The 24699-nt window shown below is 39.5% G+C and overlaps 1 protein-coding gene across 5 annotated transcripts in view; it reads right to left on the bottom strand.

Annotated features, from left to right (window-relative positions):
* ldb2a (LIM domain binding 2a) overlaps positions 1-24699 on the bottom strand; it is a 56594-nt gene that overhangs the window by 22999 nt on the left and 8896 nt on the right. For all 5 annotated transcript variants that reach the window (XM_088294716.1, XM_088294718.1, XM_088294713.1 and 2 more), the window contains exons 2-3: positions 19476-19578; positions 1111-1283 (exon numbers count right to left, since the gene is read on the bottom strand). In XM_088294716.1, the coding sequence (XP_088150842.1) occupies positions 1111-1283; positions 19476-19578 (276 nt within the window). The remainder of the gene's footprint in view (positions 1-1110; positions 1284-19475; positions 19579-24699) is intronic.

Genomic DNA, 24699 nt, shown 5'->3' with positions numbered 1-24699 from the left:
CAATGTGAAATTTGGTAGGCATTTTGATCATGGACTACAGAAAAGTTTCAATAACCCATGGCAGTAAATTACAAGAATTTGTGCAATGTTGTTTTGAAGTGGACCTTTAGGAGAATTTTGCACATTTGCTAGGGTCTTTCAAAAACAGACTTGTCATAGAGATTTTTTGTTTTGCGATTCGTAGGTAAATGTAAAAATACAGATTTGTAAAGTCACAATTTTGAAAAGTACGCGCCAAAGTCACTTTCACTTAGCAACTAACTTGAGTACACCCACAAAAAAAGTCTAAAAAAATTCATGCCGGGTAAACCACAGGAAGTCTGGTATATTGGTGGCAATTTTGGGGGTCAATTTTGGACTATTACCGGGACTGGGATTCTTTCAAATGTAACTCGCCCTACAGATTTTCACAATGGCTACCAATTCTGAGGCACGGACTGAATACCAGACACATGGATGACACAAAAGTTTTAAATTGCATCACTTTGAGTGCGCAGAGCATAGCAGGAATGGAGATCTGGCCTTAGACTAGGAAACTATCATTTCCTCTAAAAACTTGAAAATTTAGCCATTGAAATCACTTTCATTCAGCATCCTGAAATTTGGTAGGCATGTCCATCAAGAGTAGGCCCATAAAAAAGTATCATGAACTCATGCTGGAAAATGCACAGGAAGTCTGCCATTTTGCTTCCAAAACAACTTCTAATTATTCTGTAATGGTTGAATGAAAAAAAAAAAATAATAATAATGAAATGCAATGCAATTTTGCCCCTGGGAAAATACTGTTTCCATCATGAATCAAAATTGAACACCTGACAAGGCCGATCAAATTCATATATTAATAATGTGCAAGTGTGACTTTTAAACAGCAGCAAAGCGAAACACAGACCAAAGAAAAAACACACACGCACACGGCATTGACATTTAACCATTTAAAGATCCAATCTGCTGTATGATGATAGTGGGAATAGCTGCTGGGTTACAATTCGACATTCATCTTAATCGCACTTTCGCTACTTCGTTCACTTTCCGTCGGTCATTTGCAGTCCAAACTTTCCAATAGTGGGTGAGTCTGGAATATATCGCGTGATGAACACGGGTTCACTATACCTTGGTGAACATGGGCTTGCCATGTTGGGTGACCATGGTGCATTGGTCGCAGTCCAGCGTGATGCACGAGTTGTGCAAGGACTCCTTGGAGTGCTTGAGGATGTAATGCAGCTCGCTGACGCCGCCCTCGAACACCGTGCTGAAGTAGCGAGGGATCAGCGTCCGGCCAATGGCTGCAGCAGAGATGGGCACAGAGGACGAGGAAAGCGGTGATCAATGAGATACTGTGTGTCAAATGCTCACATGCTAACAGATGCTAACACTTACAGAAGCAAAACAGCACCTTGAATATGAAACGAGATTTATGTACAAATCAAATGAGTTTTTACGAGCATATCACAAGACTGTATCTTGAAGACTAAAAGTAGAATCTTGGTGCCGATGAACTATGTTGACATGAGTTCACTTAGACAAAATTAGTTATTTGCCACCATCTTGTGGCAATTTGGTGCCAAGGAACTATGTTTATCATGTTGGTCCCTTTAGTCAGGAACTCAAATTTTGACATCAAACTCCAGATTCTGATTCCCTTTTCACAATGCACACGATGGTAACATGCTAACAGTTGCTACGCTAACGAAACATCACATTCTAATCAGTACGACTCCAGCGTCACGATACACCTAGTTACGTTTCCTCCCTTATTTAACCTAGCCTGGTTTAATGTTTTCTCATTTTACAGTGACTACTTTTATACTCTTGTAAGTTCAGGCAGTTAAAAACGTCTCATAACAGCTTTTACCGTGGCTCACAGTTCAACTCCATAACAGATTATTTGCATTTCCATTGTTACCTATGGGAAAAATTGTGCTGGCTCTGTGTGTGCGTGTGCGTGTGTGTGTGCATAGCCATGACTGGCATGTTTTTCCAACTCAATACAGTCAGGCATGGCTAAGTAACACATACAGTGTTTGGCATCATGAACAGCATTTGGAACCCCCCCCCCTCTCTCTCTCTCTCTCTCTTTCTCTCGACCCACACTGCAAAACAAAGTACGTCTCGCAGTGGAGCTGACTGCTAATGAGCAGGAGCTCTGAGGGGGGTGGCGGGAGCGGGGGGATGAAAGATGGAGAGAGGGAGCGGTAGAAGGAGGGAAGATGAAGAAAAAAAATAAGGGTTGTCAGCGAGCGAGCGAGGAAGGGATGGAGGGGGTGAGGGGGTGAGAGAGAGAGAGAGAAAGCGAGTGTGGTGGCGTGGTGGAGCGAGGCCCAGAGTTTGTCTTGCCAAAAAAGGCGTCCCAATCAAACCCAGCGTGCGTCGCCGGGGGTGACAGAGTGATAGATGGCGAGTAATGGCGGCCACGCTGGGATCGTTTCAAGCGTTGTCGTCGTCGCTTGGCTCCGGTCGGCGTTTTTATTTACACTCGAGCCGGCTGGACTGGAGAAGGAGCAGCTTGGGGTCCCTAGTAAAAACGTGCAGACTGTTGACAAGTCAGCTGATGTCCATTCATGGACGCTTTTACTTTAGAACGAACCACCTGATGGGGAAAACTCAAACTTTGATGTCGTACTTGGGCCGAAATCCCTCACAAATTAGCATCGATGAACGTGTTTCTCAAACTTTTGATACCAAGTACCAGGGCTCTCCAACACACTATAAAGACTAAAAAAAAAAAAAAAAAAAATCACAATGAAGTACAATAAGATAAAATAGGCCCAAGTGTTCATAAAAAAACAAGACACAGATTGTATTCTTTAAATTGCGATAGTACAAGATTTTTTTTTTTTGTTGAAAAAAGTCATAATATTCCCCGAAAAAAAAAATTCACAATATGACAAAAATTGTTATTATGGGAAAAAGGTTTACAAGAATTCAAAATAACAAGCGAAAAAAATTATTCAAGACTAAAGACGGAAAAATATAGAAATATTAAATAAATTCAATAGTATTAGATTATTGTCATGTCATTAAATTACACCAAAAAATATTTGTAATTTTTGTATATAAAAAACATTCTCAATTTCTGACAATAAAATCAAAATGTAAAGCAAAACCTACTCAAGTCATGAATCATTTTTGCCTACCTAAAGTTAAAAAACTATATGCTTAGTTATGTTCATACATTAATTTTAAAATATACCTATACTTTTATATCTTTTATTAATTTATTACATTTTAAATGTTTTTTTTGTTCATTTTTGTGACTGAGCAACTGCTTTTCATGGAAAGCTGCTATTCACGGTTTATCAGCAGTTTTCTCACCCCAATTTTTTTTTGGGATAAAATGTGTTAATTTAATAATTGTGAAAATTAAGTATATGTCGAGTTTCGTTATTCATGGGCTGGCCCAGTCTCACTGTATTACAGCTTTACTTCATTTTATTCTATTTATTTTAGGCTATATGTTATATATTGGGAAATAATTTTGCTTAAATTAAGTAACATAGTAATAATTTCAGGACAAGTGATTTTTCTTTCACTGTGTATGTATTGTAATAGAGGCATGCGTTAAAATATGAGTAGATTTTCAAAATAAGAGCTTGGCTGATTTCTTTCTTTAGCTACAAGCAAAATGTTGAGATCTGCTTCAAATCCCACAAACAAACAACCAATATCAATTCATATTGATGTCCCTGCAGTGGAAGGCAAATATCCATTGGTGACACTAATGTACCATGAGGCTAGTGTGCCAACTGCCAATAGACTCACTCCACTGAAGAAGATGAACAAGGAAGGACAATATAGAAGGCAAAGTCGTGTTATGTGCTGGTGTTTTCTGTGGTTGCAAGAGTGCAACTTTTCTTTTTGGGGAAAAAAATAATAATAATAAAAATAATAATCACTAAAATTATTATTATTATTTCTTAATGAAATTAATTTGTGGGGGGCCAGAACAGATTAATTGCTTTTCCATTCCTTTAGATGGGGAATGATGATTTGGGATACAATTGTGGTCACAGGACAAATTCAACTTGTATCTAAAGGCACCACTGTTTATGATATTAATTAGACTGGCAGAGTACATCTCACTTTCTGTGTAGTCTTTCTCCTGGCTGGCTGGTTGGCTGTCTGGCGCGCCTTCAGAGATGCGCGATAGCTGGCACGGGCTCAGGAGGGAAGACAACGAGCGGCATATGCCTCTCAAGTAATGTGTAGCCAAACATGCAATTTACAAATAATTAACGGCGTGTTAATTAGTCACATTAATTCACGCCACTTTGTCGAGATTGTTCCCCCCAACGTAACCCCCTCTCCGCCCCACCCCACCACCGGCGGTGCCCAGGACTCCTGCCAGCAACGTCAGCCAGCCAGAAAAGACGTCAGGAGCCTTTTTTTGTTTGTGCTATGAATAAAGAGGGGCCGTTGGCGTGAACACTCTCGCGCACAAATACGCACGCGGGCACACGCACACACACACACACACACACACACACACAGAGTACACAAAAGCTTGAACATTCAGTGGGCATATAAAGTGTATGGATGCAGAAGACACAAAATAAACGGAGGCAAGTACACAGAGTCCCCGTCCCAACAAATGCATATCATTTACAGAGGCCTGTATTTACCTGAAAATGTGTTTTTACGATTAACTTGTTCACCGTCATTGACAGGCCTAAGACCATCTGAAGTTAAGTAAAAGAGTTCAACATATGGAAATTTTAACAACGTTAAAATAGAACGTTCTGAACAATTTGGTGACAATTATTCTGACTTGCAATGACAAAACGAAAATGCCTCACAAATTAATGTTATCCATTTGTGTCCGTCAAATTTCGTAGCGATCAGATAAAATATCTGGGACAAGTTTGGCTTTGAAGGACATTGAGATATAGGGACGGGGGGGTGTGGGGGGGGGGGGGGTAATTAAAATGGCAGACTTTCTGTGTCTTTTTGTGCATGGCTTCTTGAGACTTTTTAGTGGGTCCACTCATGATAGACATGCCAACCAAATTCCAGTTTCTAAGAGAAAATGGTTGGGCTTGGGGGCACATTTGTATTTTTTTTTTTTTAATTATTTTGTAGCAATCTGACAAAATCTTTAAGGACAAGTTTGTCATTACAGGATGAGAGAAATGGCTTAAAATGTTCACTTCAAACCAAAATTTTTCCAGGCTTAGCTTTTTGAAACTTTGTGTGGGTCTACTCATGATAGACATGTCTGCCAAATTTCATGTTGCTAAGTGAAACTGGCTTCTGGGGATGAATTTCTTTCTTTTTTTTTTTTCTTTTTACAGCAATCTGACAATAGCTCCAGAAAAAGTTCCTCATTGAAGTACCCCTGGAAATGGCTTGCTATGTATTTTTGGGCATGGCTTCTTTAGACTTTTTAGTGGGTCTAATCACGATAAACATGCCTGTCAAATTTTATGTAGCTAAGTTAAAATGGCTTCTGGGGCTGATTTTATTTTTTACTTGGTTGCAATCTGGCAACCACGTTTCTCATTGAACCTCAATGAAACGTTCGCTTCAAACCAAAATGGGCAGACGTCGTGTGTATTTTCGGGCATGGCTTCTTGAGCCTTTTTTGTAGCACTTCTCATGATAAACGGAATTAGAAATTGTGCAGTGATTTATTTTTATTTTAAATATTCCTCGGACATTTGACCGTTAATATCGCATATCGTTTAGTATTGTGTTGTTTCTTGGGGTACTGTCTTTGTAATTCTTCCATTGTTTGTTTTCTTAACCATATATGGACATAAGCCACCATGCACAGTGCAGAGGCCATTGTTAACACTACACTGTGACGCTTTGAGCTGCCCACACACCCACGCGTATAGGTAGAGACACACGCATCCATAGGATATATATGTTTAGAGTCATAATGATGCGCAGAGGGAGTGGAAAGGCTGCTGGGCAAACAACAAGCACACCCACATGCAAGAACAACATCAAACAACATTCTGTACATCCCATAATACACACAAAACAGTTTGGAGTTTACACTCAGATATGATTGATTTTCCACCAACAGCTTACTGGTTGTGTTAATTATTCATAAATTTGTAACACTGTCCCATCTCAGATCATGAGGGAGAATGTTCAAATGGACAATTTGAAGGATTTGGCATAAAAAGTGGCAATTAGATATTCTGTCGGATTTGATGCCGAAGCATTGCTTCCATCCCCCCCATTTTTTTTTTTTTAAGAATTGGGTGAAATATAGTGGATTAAACTAGCAATGGCAAATCTCAGAAGACACAAAAATGAAAAGATGAACGACAATAAATTAATTGATGAATCAACAATTTAGTTGAACAATGTGAATTATGATAAGGCAGAGTGCTGAACATTGCCTTTGTCTTTTGCTTCTTAAAATTCTTTGCAACATAGAAAATATTTTACTACAGCAGTCCAATCGCTTTCATAATCCACGCAACAGATAAATTCATTTAGCATTGCAGATACTAACGTAAATAGCATGTAGCCGAAAGCATAATGGCTAATGACTAGCATCGACTTATATAAGCAAACGCATTACAGGAGCAGCAACAACAGAGTGGATCAAGCATCTGGCTGAGCTCTATTGATTTCCTTACAGTGCGCGGCGTTGTGTACAAACCTGCGCTCTGTTCGGCCCGTGATCGATATGCTAAGCTAAAAATACTATCACAATCGATGATTAGCCTTCGGCGTTCGCTAGTGTTGATGATCAGCGAGACGAGAGAGGCATGGTTGAAAACCGAACTGACGTATTGATCGGCCGCGACTTAATCATCGATTGAGCCCGTTCCGTCGTCGTGGCTGGAATGAGAGGGAGGGTCCTAGCGTCATTGGCAAAATAATTACGTGAATTCAAGCTAGTTGTCTGTTCCGCCGCTTCCCTAGCCGTCAATTTTGACCTCTGTGCTCCAGCCACATGCAATTGCGAAAATTTACATATTGGGATTTTGCATCTCAGGTGTCCCGGTGTTCTGAAATTCCTTCCTACCCATCGAGACGTCCTACCAATGCCTAGTGCGCACGCGCACAATGCCAACAGCGATTTCGTGGGAAGTTTGGAGCTTTTTTTCCTACCTGTCGATTAAAAGTGGGGAGTACTTAAAATTTTTATTCACATTGAGTCTTATTTGAATTTTCCATTGCCTCAAAATACACTGATGTGTGTTGAGCACATCACTCACGCATATGTATGCCAAACTCGTTTGATATCGCCAGTAAAAGTTGTTTGTAAACATATCCATGCATATATATATATATATATATATATATATAAATTAAACTGTCAGGACGTCCTACCTGCTTGCATCTACGTGTATTTTACGAAAAGATTTTTTTTAAATTTATACCTAAATGCATGTAAATAAGCCGATCTGAAAGCACGGAGTTATGTCCTGTATTCGGGTTTGAAAACAACCCTATGGCTTCAGACCAAAATGGGAGACTTCCTGTTTACTTTGCAGACATGACTTTGAGAGACTTTTTTTAGTGGGTCTACACATGATAGACATGCCTACCAAATTTCAAGTGACTAGGTAAAATTGTCTTTGGGGGCTGAATTTCATAAATTTTTGCGATGTAGAAGAAAACCTCAAATGCAGAGGAACGCTCCCAACTAATGGGGTCCTCTGCACGCGCGCGCACATGCACGCACAGTATATGCACCAGAAGGTGGGAATCACTGCCCAGAACATGAAATATTCATGGGTCATAAAAGTTTAATTCCATCTCTGGTCGTCCTCTCTGCATACTTCCTGTCATCAAAGCTGGCGTCTTGTGTTTTTTGTCAGCTCAACAACTTTGCCGCTGCCTCCCGCCGTGCAAAAACAACAACAGCTTTAATTCAACCAATCAGGCGGTGATTCCGTTACTATTTCGTCAATCACGCCACAACAAAAAGCAGATTCTTCATCATTCTGCATCCAGCATGAGCAATTATTCATACACATAAAGACTCAGGTTTTAAATCGTAACATGACCTAAAATAAGAATTTCAAACCCCGACCAGGACTCAAACCCCCATGTCGAAACACTAAGCTAGTCTTGAATCTTTGCTGCTGTAACACCTCAAATTTCCCCATTGTGGGACGAATAAAGGACATCTTATCTTATCTTAAACCCTAATGCAGTCTTAACAACATAATTTGAACCCTAACCCATCCTGAAACTGTATCCCTGATTTGAAACCTTACTCTGAAGGTCTAACCCCATCTTGAAATGCTTATTTTGAAAGCCTAATTTGCAATCTTCTCTTGAAACCCTACTTTGAAACCCTAACCTATTCATCTTGAAACCATAATATGTAACCCTAATTTGAAATCATTACAATGTCTTAAACCCCTACTTTGAAACCCAACCTTGGCATAAAACCTTAACCCATGCTTGAAACCATAATTTGTAATCTGAACTTGAAACCCGAAAAGTGACTTGAAACCATACCACGCTAGAAACCTGAACCCTGACTTGAAACACTTACTCAGAGTTGAAAATCTTATTTGGAACACTTACTTGAAACATGATGAAAAGTTTGAAACTCTAATCCTGATTTGACACCCTACCCAATTGAAAACCCACACCATGCTTCGAACCCAAATTTGTAAGCCTGACTTGAATCCCCAACTTTGCCTTGTAAATGTATCTCACTTGATATCTCAACCCTAATCTGAGATTGTAGCTTTGTTTTTTTGTTTTAAATATGTTTAAAAAAAAAAGGAGTCATTTCAGTATCAATATGTTTTTTTTGTAAACCCCAATCTGTCAGTTCTTCAAAACTAGAGCCAAAAACGACAAAATGTATTGTTTTGATTCAGGATGTCCAATAACACTTTTTTTTAGATGGGTAAAAGTAAGAGTAGTCACTATTTGATTATTTAGTGACACCTAATACCAAAACTTCAAGTACTTCCGATATATAAATTTAATTGATGACACAAAAGTGTAAAAAAAAAAAAAAAAATGATTGGCCAGTGCATGAAATTGCCACAGTATCACGCCAAATGCTGGTGAGGAGGACTTGGTCCATTTTTTTTTCTCCATAAATTTTGGTGGGTGGTATCGGCAACCTCCCCCGAGTACCTGATACCGCAAAAACAAGACCGGTATGGGCCCAATGATCATGTACCCCTATTGTTGTTGTTTTTCAATATTTTCTTCAGTAATCTGGAGCATTGAGTTATTACATCTTCCTGGCGAAAAGGTGACGATTGAAAACAAACAAAAAAACACAAAAAAGGTTTAGCTACAGCAGTGTCTAAAAATAGATCAGACTTTCCCTCAAATTCTTTGGTTTTTACATCCATCCAGGAAGTTTTCCATCCAAGAATGTCTCCTTTAAGGCTTCAGATTGGCTCACAAAAAAAAAAAAGTCAATTTAATCTTCGAGTGGCGAGGAATTACTGTGAGGATCCAGGAATTATTCAGCAAATCCTTTACATGAGGAGACAGTTTAATTGTGTGTCGCGTTCACAGGCTTGAGTGGGTTGTGTCAGATAAAAAGTGTGACCCTTGTTAAAAAAAAAGCTGAGCTGGCCTAACCCCCGACTGACAGACCGTTTAGCCAATCAGAGACTTGGGAAGCGTGAGGAACGTGATCAGAATTAAAGCGACGATGAAGTTAGCGCAGTTGCTGTTCTGTTTTAGCCAGGCAGAAAACAGGAACGTAAAAGGCGACATTTTGTAAGCTTTGAATGGGGAAACTTAAACATCGTTTTTTTTTTGTTTTGTTTTGTTTTGTTTTTTTAACAGGAACAGATTAAAGGCCGTTTCATTCATTCCAATAGTGGAATATGATTTGAGTGTGTTCCACTCTATATTTTATTAAAGATTTAATTTGTCAGTTCAGCACTATCAACTGTACATACGTTGCCGACTAGTTTCTGCAGCAGAGTGGACCAATATCGGAGAAAGAGACGGATGAGGGTGAAGATGCGACGGGAGTGAGAGGAAAAAAAAACATGAGGGAAAAATGAAAATTGGGGGGTAAGAGGCTGGAGGACGGAGGACAGAGGTAAGGTAAAGTGTGCATGTGTGTGTGTGCGTGTGTGTTGGGGGGTTCCCCTTGAGGCCAGCCCTCATCCCCTCTTCACCTCCATCCATAATTCAACAGTGGGGTAGGGGGGTTGTGGGGGGGCTCTTAACCCCCAGGGAAACAGGAGACATAGATGCCCCCCCCCTCTCCTCCCCAAACCCCCACCTCTGATAAGCTAACAGCAGCACCACCCAAACACTGTAACGGCCTATCACTTTCGCCATAAAACAGATATTGCGAACGACCGCTGTGACGAGGTGTCCCCACGCTGCGTCGTTCGATACGAACACTCACACACACACACACACACACCCCCACGCGCATTACTACAACACACGGGCAATCCTCGGGAATCCGAATCAATGGTAATGAGCGCTGCTCGTCACCGTTTGACCTCTGATAATCAAGCTCTAATCTGAAAGGGGCAATGATACCTGGTAAAACCCCGACACCTATTTAGTGGGAGTGTGTTCCTGTGTGTGTGCTCATGTGTGTGTGGTTGGACAGGAACGACAGGGCTTTTGGTGGGGGGAGTTCATTTCGTTGATGAACTGCAGCTGTCTTCCTCGATGTGCTCTGAATAAATAAATAAATAAAACTCCACTGTAATGCAGGCAGGCCATCTTGACATGGTCAACAGTGTAAGTCATTACTACAGTAACCACGGCGACGTAAGTCAACCTAACCTTCCAGGAAGTGACACTATAAATCCAAGCCACACAAACACAGACACGTACACACTTAATCCAAATGAAGCCTGAAGCGTCACTTTACCCAATTTGACCTTTGAACCATAATTTCAATCCCTGAATGAACCCTCTGCTTTGAAACCCTAACTTCAAATCCTAAAACAGGTTTTAAACCCTGATTTGAAATTGTGACCAAGGCTTGAAACCTTACCTTAAACTCTAACCCTGCCTTGAAAGCCTAATTTCAAACCTTAACCCTTGCTTGAAACCTGCATCCAACTCGGAAAGTTTATATTCAAAACCCTTAATTTGAAATCCGAAATCAGACTTGAAACCCTAATAACAAACCCAGGAATTCAAGCCCTACTTTAAAGCCCTAATTCTGCCTTGAAACCCGAACTTAAAATTGCAACCCAGGTTTGAAACACTACACCTTGTTTTAAAAATTGTAGCCCATGTTTGAAATCCTGTCATGTAACCGAAATGTTCTTTTTTTCAAACGTAACCCTGACTTGCAACCCTGATTTCAAAATCAAACCCTTCATTGAAACCTTCATATTCATCCCTAACCCTGTCTTGAAACTCCAATTAGAAAGCCTAATCCAAATCTGAAACCCTCAATTCAAAATTGGCACCTGTTGCTCTGGCTTGCACTAACAGGCTGGAAATGTCGACAGAGGATTTCTTTTTCAACAGTTATTGATATACCTTTTTTGGAACCAGAGAGAAAAATCGAAAGCCTTATACAAAATAATTAAGTGAAAAAAAAAAAAAGTATAACAGGAAAAATAAATTTGTTTGCATGTGTGTTTGTGTAAAAGCACATATAAACATTTAATGCCTTAAGTAAAGCCTCGCACGGACCGGAGAGGCTGATGGGTCTCCTGCACACTGTATTATATATAAATATGGATTTTCCTTCCACGTGTCAATAACTCTGTGTGTGTGTTGCGTCTCTCTTCCTGCCAGTGTGTGTGTGCCAATCTTTTCTAGGTGAACGTGTTGCTGTCCCTCCGTCCGTCCGTCCGCTTTGCAGATGAAGCCGCGATTCATTATTAATCCGGCTCTCGTCTCGGTGCGCTCGCCTGGCTGACCTTCCGCCGGAGTCTTCCACTGTTAAAAGCTCAGCCGCTGCACTTTGCGCGTCACTTTTTCATGAGCGTCTTGTTTGTCGCTGTAAAAAGCACCGGGGCTAAATTACATTGGCGCAGGAAAAAAAAAAAGAAAGAAAGAAAAAAAAAAAAAGATGTAAAAAAACAAAATGGCAGATTTGTTCGGTAACGGAGCTCACGGGACTGCTTTTAGATGGAAATGTGTGCTGATAAGCATGTCGTGTGTGAAAGCAGTAGTCACACAGTTCGAGCTTGGAGCGTTTGTATATTCCCAAAAGAACAATCTAGAATTGGCTACATTAGAATTGAAGATAGGCCAGCATGGTGGAGTTAGTGGTTGGTATGCCTGCCTCGCAGTACCAAAGTTCTGCATTTGTATCTGCATGGAGTCAAATATAACGGTTGAAATTTTGGGGAGAATGCATGTCTTCTTTTTTGGAAAATATAACAGAGTTTGTTTTCTTTTTTTGGGACGCGTAACATTAGTATTTTTTTATTCTTTTCTTGGAAAGTCAATATAACCAGTTTGCCTTCTTTTTAAGAAATTGCAACTTGAAGCTTTAATTTATTTATATGTTATATTCTAAATCCATTTTGTGTTTTTTTATAATGTGCAACTGTACCAGTTTGTTTTTTAACAGAAAGTTTTTGGTGGGGAAAGTACAACTTTGTCCGCTTTGTTGGGAATGCGTAACATAAAACATACTTTGTCCATTTTTTGGATGGAGAGGCGAAAAATTCACGTTAAGCCTTTTTGGAAAGGTTTTCGTCTTTTTTTTCGTATAACATCAAGTTTGTCCTTTTTGAAAAATTAATCTAGGTAAATTGTCTGTTTTTTAAGAGGAAAAAAAACAAATCAAATGTTGTCCTGTCTTTTTGGAACATACAACATCCAGTTTGTCTTCTTTTTTGAACGTGAATCATCAATAGTTTGTCATTTATTTTGGAAAGGGCGATGCCAACACGGTCTTCTTCTTAGGAAAGTGTTGCATAAATACACTTTTTGGGAAAGTGCAAAATCAATTTTGTCTTTTTGAATGACACTTTTCACTCACTTAAACTACATACAGCGACTAAAACATATTTCCTTCTATTCAGCAGTCAATCATGTGAATTAATACAGTTTGACATCTCTTTCGAGAAATTAAACTAAGCCTATTTTTTTTTTTATAAAATTCCTAGCTAATAACAATTTTACCATTATGACTATTTGGGCTTCATAGCTTCTACAAATTGCTCTACTGTATTAATTATGACAGAATCGTCAAATGATTTTGTTGAGCCAATTCGCGATCTAAACTAAGTTGCCCAAGTAGGTGCTGAAAATGATAATTTTGTTCCAAACACTTAACATATATAAAAAGTGAATTAAAAAAAAAAAAAAGAATAAATTCTGTCCTGTTTTGTTGAATCGTAAAGTTTGTGCCTTAGACACTTCATAATGCCGAATGGCCTCTTTTTTGACACATGCATTAAGAAATGTGTGAAGCAGGAGCACTATTGTTTTGCCACCCACCATTTTTTTCCTGTCGATACTTTGAGCATACTCTGAAAGAACCTATACAACTTGTGAGCTGAGCAAAGTTAGCCAAGAGCGTTCACACTACATTGACGCGTCGTTCACCACTTTTCTCGGCCATCTGGAGCAAAGAAAAGTGGCGGCAGTGACGAGCAGAGAGGAGGACGAAGGCATTGGTAGGCGTGTAATTGATCCTTTTGCCGCTTTCTCTCCTTTCACGCACTAATTCACTCGGGAGATTCGTGTCGGTGACAAGCCTCCTCGCCGTGGAGCTCACTTGTTTAATTGGCCGGAAAAGACGCCACCGAGAGGCCAAGCCGGACGCGGCGGAAACAAGCCACGTCATGCGGGCGCGCAAGTCACTTTAAATTAGGCGTGTGTGTGGGTGTGTGAGTGTCAGAGATGGCACACTTCTAGCTACGTCGCTCTAAATTTGAAATAAATAAGGCTCGAAACACGTCAAACTAAACTTCGGCCAAAATGGAAGGCCTGAAACGCGCATGAGCCAAAATCCACACAGGAAGGCCGGAATCGAACCCTGCACCTCTGCACTGTGGGGCCAGTCCACCGGACCGCCGGTATATTTCACATTTTCTGGAATTTTTTTTCTGTTCTTCTAATGGATGGATGGAGGTTTATATATTAGAGTGTTTTCATTAAAAAAAAATGTTAAGTCGATTCTGCTCAGAAGCACACACAATGACACAAATTTTGGCACAAGACGGTCAAAATGGTAGATAGACATTAATAAACCATGAATTGCAAACAAGTCTATGACTACGATCATTTTTATGTGTGCCATTAAAATGACAGGGGAATGTACAACGTAAGATTCGATAACGCAACCACTGATTTAGTCGAGGATGCGTCCCAACAGCCTACATCACCGACGACCCCATTACACGTGCTCAATCGAATGAGTTACTCAACTCCAATTGCGTATAAATTGTCAAATTCAGATCAAAGCATATAATTGAGAAACATATTTCACATCTATTTATTCATAAATGAAGTATTTAAGGACCATTTATTCGTTTATATATTGTTTTATGTCAATCATATTGGTAAATTGATTATTTGTTTTTTAAGCGGGCTCGTTCATGTTTGGGTGTCCTGAAAAGCTGAAAAAAATAATAATAATTCGCCCTAATGAAATTCTGCTGGCGGGCTCTCATTCTTCTAAAATAAATATAGTGTGCTCACGCCCACTTGAGTCACGCAGGCCGCATAAAAAAATCATCAAAGTCAACCCGCATCAATTTGAGCTTTTATTATTGATTGGCAGCACTCCAGAAAAAGACTTTGCTTCTCTTGTCTACAACCATTCTTCAAGCTGACTGGATGAATCGGTTCATGACAATGCAAGAACACTATTGATTTTCAATCACATGCAACATAAGATGGCTGACATAGTCGAGGTCAAAGGGTAAATCTGTACATGTCACCTTAATTCGGTGGCAGCTTTGAAACAAGCATCTTTTGCAAAGCAAGAACGTTATTGATTTTGAAGCGGAATTTTTATTATTGAGACTTCACAAACTTTCAGAAGCTTTAAGTCTTAACAGACAACCAATCGTTGATTTACCAGATAGGTCAAAGGTCATCCAGGCAATCATTTTTAAATTTGACAGTATGTCAATGTTTTGGCTATTATATTTTTTTTCTTTTTTTTTTTTCTTTTGTTATAATTCAGATTTTTTAAATATTTTTTTAAAGATGATTTATAAAAAAAAAAACAAGCTATATATTTTTTTTTCATTAACGTGTTGTAATTACTTGTTCGCGATTACGTAATTTTGTATCCGACATTTTTTTTTCAAAATTAATAAATTTAATAAAAAATGCAATCATCAATCTAACTTTTGATATTTCGTGGTGAGTTTGTATTAAGAAAATAATTAAAAGCACTTTTCTGGTAACCTTTTAATAGGGACCCATGTTGTGTAAACTGAACTTTCTTTTTTGCATGGGATTCGTGACGTTTCGCATATTGCCGAGAAATGGCCACTGGTGCTCGCCTTTTCCACATTACAGATTTTTGCAACTTAGTGGGATGGTCACAGATGCAAAGCAGATGACCCCAGACCGTACTTTGGACACCACTGGCATGAAATCATCCAGAACACAACACACCAACGTCGGAAGGTACACAAAATGACTCTTTCAGTTAACCCCACCCCCTTTGGAATCTTCTGCCGCTGTGGTAGCGAGGACGGGCTCAGCTGTCAATCATCAGTGAGGGAAAAAGGCGGGGCGGTTGGGGGGGGTTACATCTCCGCTCTGCAGCTGAGCTGCCGCCGCTACCACCGCCGCATCATCTCACCTGTCAATCATGCCGTGCACCTTCAATCCCCCACCACCACCACCACCTCCTTCTCTTTTTCAAAAACACCCTCCACCCTTTTTCCACTCCTTCAACACACACACTCCACCAGCCAATTCAATAAAAACAGCTTCCCACTCCGACACGCTCGCCGCTGTCAATCCTTTGATTCGCCAGAAAGGGAGTCGGATGGCGGCCTTCACCTCCGAGCACCAACACCACCAGCCCCGAGACCCCCCATCCCCAGCCCCCCCTTCTTTCATACACACAACTCAACAAAACATCCTTTTATATATTTTGTCCACTGCTGCTAAACAACACCAAACGTGTAAAAACGTGTGTGTGGCTAAAAATTTCAAGACAGGAGTAACACGTTTGGATTTTTAATGGTTCATATGTATCGGGTGTACAATACAATGAATGAAGCCATGTTTATCAGAAAGACTACATTTGAAACCCGCCAGCAAATTGTTGAAAAGCTGCAATGTAGATATTGATTTATCTCGTATATTACCACAAAAAAAATGTTGTAACGGGTTTTTCAATCAGAAAAAGAAACACTCTACAGTATTATGCGTTATAAAAACATACAGTAATAACTGGGGCACGACCGCCAATGGATTTTTTTTTTTTGCGGCCAATGTCGATTTCGACATTTGGCTACATCAAATTCTGCTAATCGATTAATCAGCCGATTAATCAAAAAAAATATACAGTGAATAATATAATACATTTTTTGGGAGGTCCCTTAAACCCTTACGAGATATGAATTACAGGCAGAACATTGGACTGTTTTACAATACGTGTCCTATTGTATATAATTTCATAAAAGAGAGCTCTATCTGTTTTTTTTTGGAGGTTGGAATATTGCAATGTCTTTTTTTTTCTTATGTTGTAATGCGATGCGGTGTAAATAAATAAATAAATAAATTACATGAATTAATAACAACAGAAATTGTCAAATTTTTGCCAATTATAAAAACTCATAGTGGCAGATTAATCTAGTTTGCCCTAGTAAAAACATCAATAAAAAAAGTGCAAATAATCAAACAGTTTGCAAAACATGATTATTCAATGGGTGCTTGTAGCGTTCCATCTCCTCACCAAAGAGGGAAGTATAATTCTTACATAATACATAATCAAAGAAGTCGCTTTTGAGCTCAGTAGTAATTGTTTTTTTGCAGAGGAGTGAGTACTGCTATATTGTCTGTCTATGTGTATTTCTGCACCATTTGTGCATCGCTTAAACTCGTGCAACATCGTTTTTTTAAATTTGAATTTTTTTTCAAAGTCATTTAGATATTTGTTGAAGAAAAATGAAACAAATTTCATCAGCACTCCATTTTTAATTAATTAATTATTTAAATATTAAGAAAATTAATACAAACGTTCATAGCATCTTAACTTGTATTTTTCGCGGCACTTCCTTTTAAATTAAATTTTAAATGAATAAAAATAAATACATTATTTTTGCAGTTATGAAGATTTTAGTAAAATTGCAAAGACAATAGATTAGTTTGATTTAATTATTTTTAATTTTAGGTCATTTCTTTTTTTTTTAGTTAAACCAAATGTTTTTTCTTGGGAGAAAAAAATAGGACATTTACATATAATGTCAACACTTTTTGACCCTAGTGTATTTAAAAGGTAATAAAATGACGAATTGGAAAGTAGTAATATTTACTTTTATTTAACACACACTTTTGCTGCATTTTTCCCCTAAACAATTAATGCATGAACTAATTACTTTTAAAGGTTATGTAAAATGGGTTGGAAATAATATTTAAGTGCTTTCTGATCATAGATTAGGGTAGAATATTGGGTAATTGTAATAAATAAATAAATAAATAAATAATTTTTTGCAAGGGTTGATTGTAAAACTAATAACAGTGACGTTCCATTGGGTCCTTAACAAGTGGTCATCTTCCTCCTGCAACAATTGCGTCAAACACTTTCCCGCCGTTGTTCTGGTTTAGGGGGAACGAGCCTTGCTCTTCGGTTGCATCATGACGCTTTCATCAGATGCCTCCAGCCAGACTAGGGCCGTGGTGGCTACTGGAGGGCTGGTGCGTAATTATGTGTGTGTGTGTTGAATATTCGGTGCGGTGCACAATAATTGTCTGATGGAGTGTTGTTTGGCGTAAACAACACACCCCTCGCACACTCCCGCCAGGCCATTTTTGACACTCAGGCAAGCATTAAAAATATTAGCAGGAACAAAGCAATATAGCATCATGGCTGTAAAAAGACTTTAATGTGCTCTCTTACGACGTGAGGGAGACACTACGCGCACCCCCGAATTATCTTTTTAAAAGCCAGATGAGGTGGGCTGCAATGTGATTGGATGAGCTGATAGTGTTGTTATTACTGATATGTGCAAAAACAGTAAGAAACAAAATAAAATGCAGCAAACTAATTAATATTTTAACAAATTTGTTACAGGCAAATGTGAAGCTAGGCTAATGTTGAATACAATGTTTGCCTTGAGAGAAAAGTAGACAAAAATGTCTCAAAATAAGGGATTGGATTTCAAGCTAACTAAATTAACAGAATTTTTTTTTTTGTTTGTGTCCTGGATAGACTGTGTGTCAAAAATGTTGCAAACATTTGATAAATACGAAGCTATCGTAAAATGTAGTGCTTTTACTTATGTATTTATTTGATTCCTTTGGTGGTTAGCTTTAGCCATCTTGTACCTGCTAGCTGCTGTGTAACTGACAAGCTAGACTAATGAGCGCTAGTCAACTTGGAAAGGAAATGTGTTAAAAACTTCACTAACTTCTCAAATATGCTAGCAAAACATTCAAATGGGCCCTAACCACATTTATAGTGGTTTACTTTTTGGAAGACATCCAACTGCTTTTTTAAACACAATAGCTAGCCTAAAGTGAGCATACTGACTTGAATGAGTGCCTTTAAGAAGAATGCAAACGGTTTAAAAAAAATATTCAACTTATTTAAACATTTTCCTTGTCCTTTTTAACACAATAGTTTTATTTTTCTTAATATTAATTTGAGAGAAGCCAGCAGATGGCAAGTGTCTTGTAGCTTGCCTTTCCATTGTCGTTCAAGAAAAGCAAATTTTTTTTATAGCCCTTAATGACAAAATAATCCAAAGAAAAAAATGTCAAATAAAGAGCTCTCTTCCTTTTGTTTAGTAAAATCCTGCTAAGGCTGCGGATCATGCTGGTTTCTCCACAGGTGGATACGTAATCGGAAGCCGGTGAGCGACAGTGAGTCATCTCCGCCTTGGCTGCCGCTAAGCCTCGCGCTTCTTGGGGGAAAGAGGTTTTCATCTCTTCGCCACTGGGGAATATTTCTTATGGATTTTTAATTTTTTTTGTTTTACATCTGAAAAGCAAAAGCCAACCATTGCCTCATCTCCTTCGTGACGGAGCAGAATCACGCAAGGGCCGTGTCCTTATCTGCGTCAATATGTCTGCGGCATGCAGATGAGACCAAGAGGGACACGATATCGAATAATAATCACAACTACGCGCTGCACTAACATGTAGCCTCATCTTTTAATAAATGCTGAACTAGTATTACTCCATATTGTGGGCGGCAGAGTAGGTCGAGTTTACTGCGAAAGTGGAGTTTGAAACAAGATAAAAACGACTACAATGGAGAAACACTAAGAAGAACACATTTTGTATCTTCCAGGAACATAAACGCGGGCGTACACAACATTGTGGAGCGACCACCTGTCGGAGTTTCATGTAAAAGTGGAGTCAGAGCTGCTGTTTTGCTTTAGCACCTGAGAATTCCAAAGATTAAGCGTATCGGATAATGGATGGCCGGATGCTCTTACTGTATCTCTTTGGTCCATCCTCTAGGCAGAAGGACAGCGTGAGTGTGGCGTCCTCCTCAAAGAATTCTGTGGCGAAGGCATCCCACCACAAACTGTCGCTTTCCTGTCCAAAAGAAAATCAAGAAAGTATGTGAAAAAAAATCTGCAAAATGGATACGAGGCAAAATTGGTTCATTGAAGACTAAATTGTTAGTGATGTTTACAAAAACATGTTCATTAGGTTAATTGAGGACTTCAAAATGATGTTTGATGTTTACAAAATTGTCTTTGATGTTTACAAAAAAGTACAGTACATTAGAAGACTCTTAATTTTGTGTGATGTTTATGAACACACGTACGTTAAGTTAACTGAACACTAAACTATCTAAAATATACTGAAAGTCATTTCAGTTCGGCTCATGAAATGATCTCTCTCTCTCTCTCTCTCTCTCTCTCTCTCTCTCTCTCTCTCTCTCTCTCTCTCTCTCTCTCTCTCTCTCTCTCTCTCTCTCTCTCTCTCTCTCTCTCTCTCTCTCTCTCTCTCTCTCTCTCTCTCTCTCTCTCTCTCTCTCTCTCTCTCTCTCTCTCTCTCTCTCTCTCTCTCTGACAGAATTGTTTTAAAACTTAATAAAAAAGGAATGTATGTTAGTTTAATGCAAGGGTCAAATTGAAAGAGGTTTCATTAGTTTTATGGGAGACACTACATTGTCGTTGATGTTTCTAAAAAAAACAACACGGAAACTAAATTGCCTTTTCTGTTTTCAAAAACATGTACATATATTACACTCATGGTAGACTGATGCATCTTTGAAGTGAACAAAATCATGCATGTCAAGCTCATCGAAGACTAAATTGTCTTTGATGTTTACCAAATCAGGTATGTAAGGTTCTTGAAAGACTCCAAATGCTCTTTGATGTTTCGTTAGGCTCGTAAATGACTTTAAATTTCTTTGAAGTTTGCAAACATGTGTATGTAACGGTTCACTGGAGGTTAAACTGGAAGGGACTGTCAATCTTCCCTTATGTTCGGTAATGTATATTGAACATTAAATTGTCTTCATGTCCCACAGGCTGGTGTAAAGAAGTCACAGTTCGGTTCGGGGCTTTGACTGTTCTTCATTGCGGACTTGGCCTGAGGCGTTTACAAGTCGTAGTGAAGTCCAGCCACTTTGAATACTACAAGCTTCACACCAAGGGAGGACGCTCTGTGCTGCCTTCAAACAAACACACACGCACGCACACCCCCACACACACACGCACACACACACGCTTAACTATTGGTTCTCCATCCTCCATGCTTGTCATAAATAACACTCCACACGCTAACGTGAGCTTTAATGATAATGGGATTACGTCGGAGACTGGCAGCTCTTCAGTGTTGTTACATTCATTCCCAGCAGTCCAGATGGGATTTACTGACTCTCTCCCTGCTCCCCCCTCGTTTAGGACTTAGCATTGATGCTAATGTGCTCTGACAAGTTATGACATATCACCACCTTTCTTTAAGCGCGCCGAGCACTTCCCACATGTTGACAATTAGCCAGACCGCCAACCAGATGTGTTCGACAAGCTTGTCCATCGTTGCAATGAGTACGTTAACGTTCACATTAAATTAGAGTTGGTCATCCTTCGGTCCGTGGGCCCACGAAATCATTGGAATGGCCCACCATGAAATTCAAAAACCAAACATTTGGTCCAGCTTTGACCATGTGAGTTTCCGGTTTTCCAGCAAGTCAAACTTGAGTGACATGCTCCGCCCACACGCAATGATGAAAGTTAAAACCTTTCGCAATTTAGCATTGTCGGTCTCTGTTATACATGGTTCAAATTTGCTAGCAATCTGACAAAGCTGCTTTAGGGGACCTAAACGGCCGGCTTCAAAGCAAAATGGCTCCCCGTGCCGTTTCCAGGTTGGCCTCTTGAGGTTTTTTGTAGTGTTGCTGTTGAGTTAGGTTCGAGTTTTCTGTTTTATGCCAAGAGAGAAATTTCACTACATTGTTCTTTCTAATTGGAAAAAAATATTTAGAAGACTCTTCAAAACAGCCAAAAGGACCCTAAATTGGACTCATAAAAAAACAAAATGACTCCCTGTGTGTTTTTGGCTTCTTGAGACGTCTCCTCATAATAGTCGTGACAGCCAGTTTCATGTTGCTAAGGGAAACTCGCAACCTTGGCAATGAACCACATGCTGCTTCACCAAATACATTACATACCAGTGATTCCCAACCATTGGGCTGAAATTAATTTATATTTTAAATTTATATATTAGACTGGCAGGACAATGAAATGCTCTTCTGAGGTACATTTATTGAACAAAAATATAAACGCAACAGACTTTTGTTATTTTTCCCATTTGATCACGAGTTAAATTTTTTCTATGTACACAACAGGCCCACTTTTCTCAGGTATTGCTCACTAATCTGTCTACATCTGCGAGCGAGCACTTCTCCTTTGCCAAAATAATAACATTTACCTCACAGCTGTGGCACATCTTGATGCTAATTAACCAGCATGATTATTGCACAGGTTCTTTGAGAATTTCTAAATTGAATGAACAGATAGACAGTATGTTTAAATCCAAATAAATGACAAAAACAGGTTTGTTTGGAACATTCTGGGGGCATATAAATCCTAGTCTACAACTACAGCACCCCCCTAAGGCCAGCCGCCATCATCAAACCAACACGGCCACTTGCAAATCATATATTTAGCGTAGTCCAAGACCCCGCGGCCTTAATGTGTCGAGGTGCACCGTGCCGCTCGCCTCCCTGCAGCCGGCTGACAGACAACATCCTCCCTTCATTCACGCCTTCAGCCTCCCTGACGAGCCGCATGCCGTGACCGTGTTTGTTGTCATATGCTACAAATCAGGCATCCCCCCCCCCACTACCCCTCTAGCCAACTGGAGATGGTGCAGGCGGACATGGCATCGGATTCCAAACTGAACGGACCCCAGCAGAGTATGTCATCCGCTCAGTTTTCATACATCTGGAACTCAAACTCATCCACCTGCCCGTGTGTTTCAGCCACCTCATTTCCTGAAATCTGGCAGCACTCAAAGCATCTCATGCTCAACTTTGAGTGTTTTCACTTGCGCAGCAGGGGCATAGCATGGTTTTTGGGAAGCAATGTTTCATTAAGGGGTCACTTAAGTGCACACGTAATCCCCGCTACAACTTAGAAGTCATTGTTTATCATAGCATCCACAATCAAGGTTTCATAAAATAAAATGCATATATACATACATATTTGTTTTTTTTTTTTAGACCAGTTAGCTTTCACTAGTCTTGTTGAACATTTTTTTCCCCCCTGCTATTGCTTCAAGCCTCTTCCAAGAGAGTAGCGTGGGCGTTTTTAGGGGCCGTGATCTCTGAGAAACAACATTCTCTGAAAGCCTGTTCAGCTCCCGAATAGAACGCAGCCCCAGCGAAGCGACAGACGAGAAGTAAGTTTGACTGAGACTCAAGAGAGCCTCGGGTTATACTGTACATGTGGGAGCATACAACCACCGAGCGGCAGACATGTAGAAAGCTCGTTTAGCAAGCGAGCCTTTATTTGATGGTCTTCAAGCTAGACAAACACAGGTAATCCTTTAAAATCTGGAGTCCAGGCTTTAAAAAAAAAAAAGAGAACAATTTCAGCCAATCAGAAGACTGAGAAAAGTCAGAGGTGAACATTGTTGTTCAAGTTGGAAAAACAACAATGGTGGGGGAAATGGTAAATAGGGTCGAGGACAATATTATGAAATATAAAACGAGCAAAACAATTAAACCATGTAGAGAGATAATGCCGTCACAATTTGGGACAGCAAACCTGCAAAACTGGTCTGGCAAAAGCCAGCACAAATTGCCACAGTGCACTGAAATGACCCAGATGCACAGAATGCAGTTGAAAGGAGTTTTATTTTTTTGATATGGCATGACTCCCTCTTGTGACTGCCGCTCTTAGACTAAATTAGATTAGTTTCATTATTCAGATTGAAAATTGCATTTCTGTATAGAGGATATCACACCCCAAATGAGAAAAGAACATGAACATGTGAAAGAAGAAATGAATATATTACAAGCCTCAATCAGTGTTTACGAACCATTGTGGGTTCGTTTGGTAATCTTAAAAGGACCTGAACTGCTATGTTTTCACCACACAGTGCTTTAATCATGTCCAGTTGTTACGCAGGTTTTAACCCTCTTGGCCTTAAAATGTTGCTGCACTTGGCCAATGCACAGCAGCCACCACTGTCAGCCATGCATTATGCAAATTAAGCTAAATGAATGCAGAAAAAAATATAACACTTTGCCCTTGAACAGGCGGTCTTTCACCAGAAAGTCAGAACATAAACATGGACGTGCACAACACTGTTGAGAGGTCATGTCCAACACTAAAGACACTTCCTTACTAGCATGTTTGTTCCCACCAAATATCCTTGTCCTTTATTTGCTATGTGGAGTAGAGGAGCTGACCCCAAAAAAATCTGCCCAGTAACAGACAATTACCAATACGTTCTTTTTTTTTTTTTTACCATGGTGACAAATTATTTTGCCCAACGAATTCTGCCTGGCATCAAATAATTAAAGCAAAACACCAAAAAGATGCCCATTTCTCTGCCAAACAAATTCTACCTAGCAACAAGCGACCTCACAGATGTTTGGCCCGACCACATGAATATTGACAACTTTACTGAAGTGGACACCCAAAAGTTTAAAATGCCAACTTTTGCCAAATGAATTCTGCTTAACAACAAGCAAACACCCAAAAGTTTGACACAGCCACAAATTATTTTGTCAAATTAATTCTTCCTGGCAACAATCCAACAAACAATTTTTTTATTGAATGATTTTGGCCAACAAATTGTGCCGACCACTAAGCTACTGCGCTAAAGTTTTTGTCATGATCACAAAGTGATTTTTCCGCCTCATAACAAACAAATGCACAGAAGTTTGACATTGTGGCTAACGATTTCAGCCACCAATTTCTGCCTAGTAACAAGCCACCACGCTGATTTTGCCCATTGAATTCCACCTAGCATCAAGCAAATTTGCAAGCGTTTGACATGGTGGGTAATAATTTCGCCCAACAACAGCAATAAGACACCAATTCTAGTTTGCCAAGAGTGATTTTGCGAAGCAAATTCTGCCTAGCAACAAGCGACTGCGCAAAAGTTTGACACGTCCAAAAAGGTATTCTGCCTAGCAACTAGTAACCGTGCTAGTTTCAAACAAGCACAAATGGTTTAACCCAACTACCG

Source organism: Idiotropiscis lumnitzeri, chromosome 4 (assembly GCF_059441095.1).
Source record: "Idiotropiscis lumnitzeri isolate Australia: NSW breed Sydney's pygmy pipehorse chromosome 4, RoL_Ilum_1.0, whole genome shotgun sequence".
NCBI lineage: Eukaryota > Metazoa > Chordata > Actinopteri > Syngnathiformes > Syngnathidae > Idiotropiscis > Idiotropiscis lumnitzeri.
This window is presented reverse-complemented; position numbering and strand designations above follow the sequence as displayed.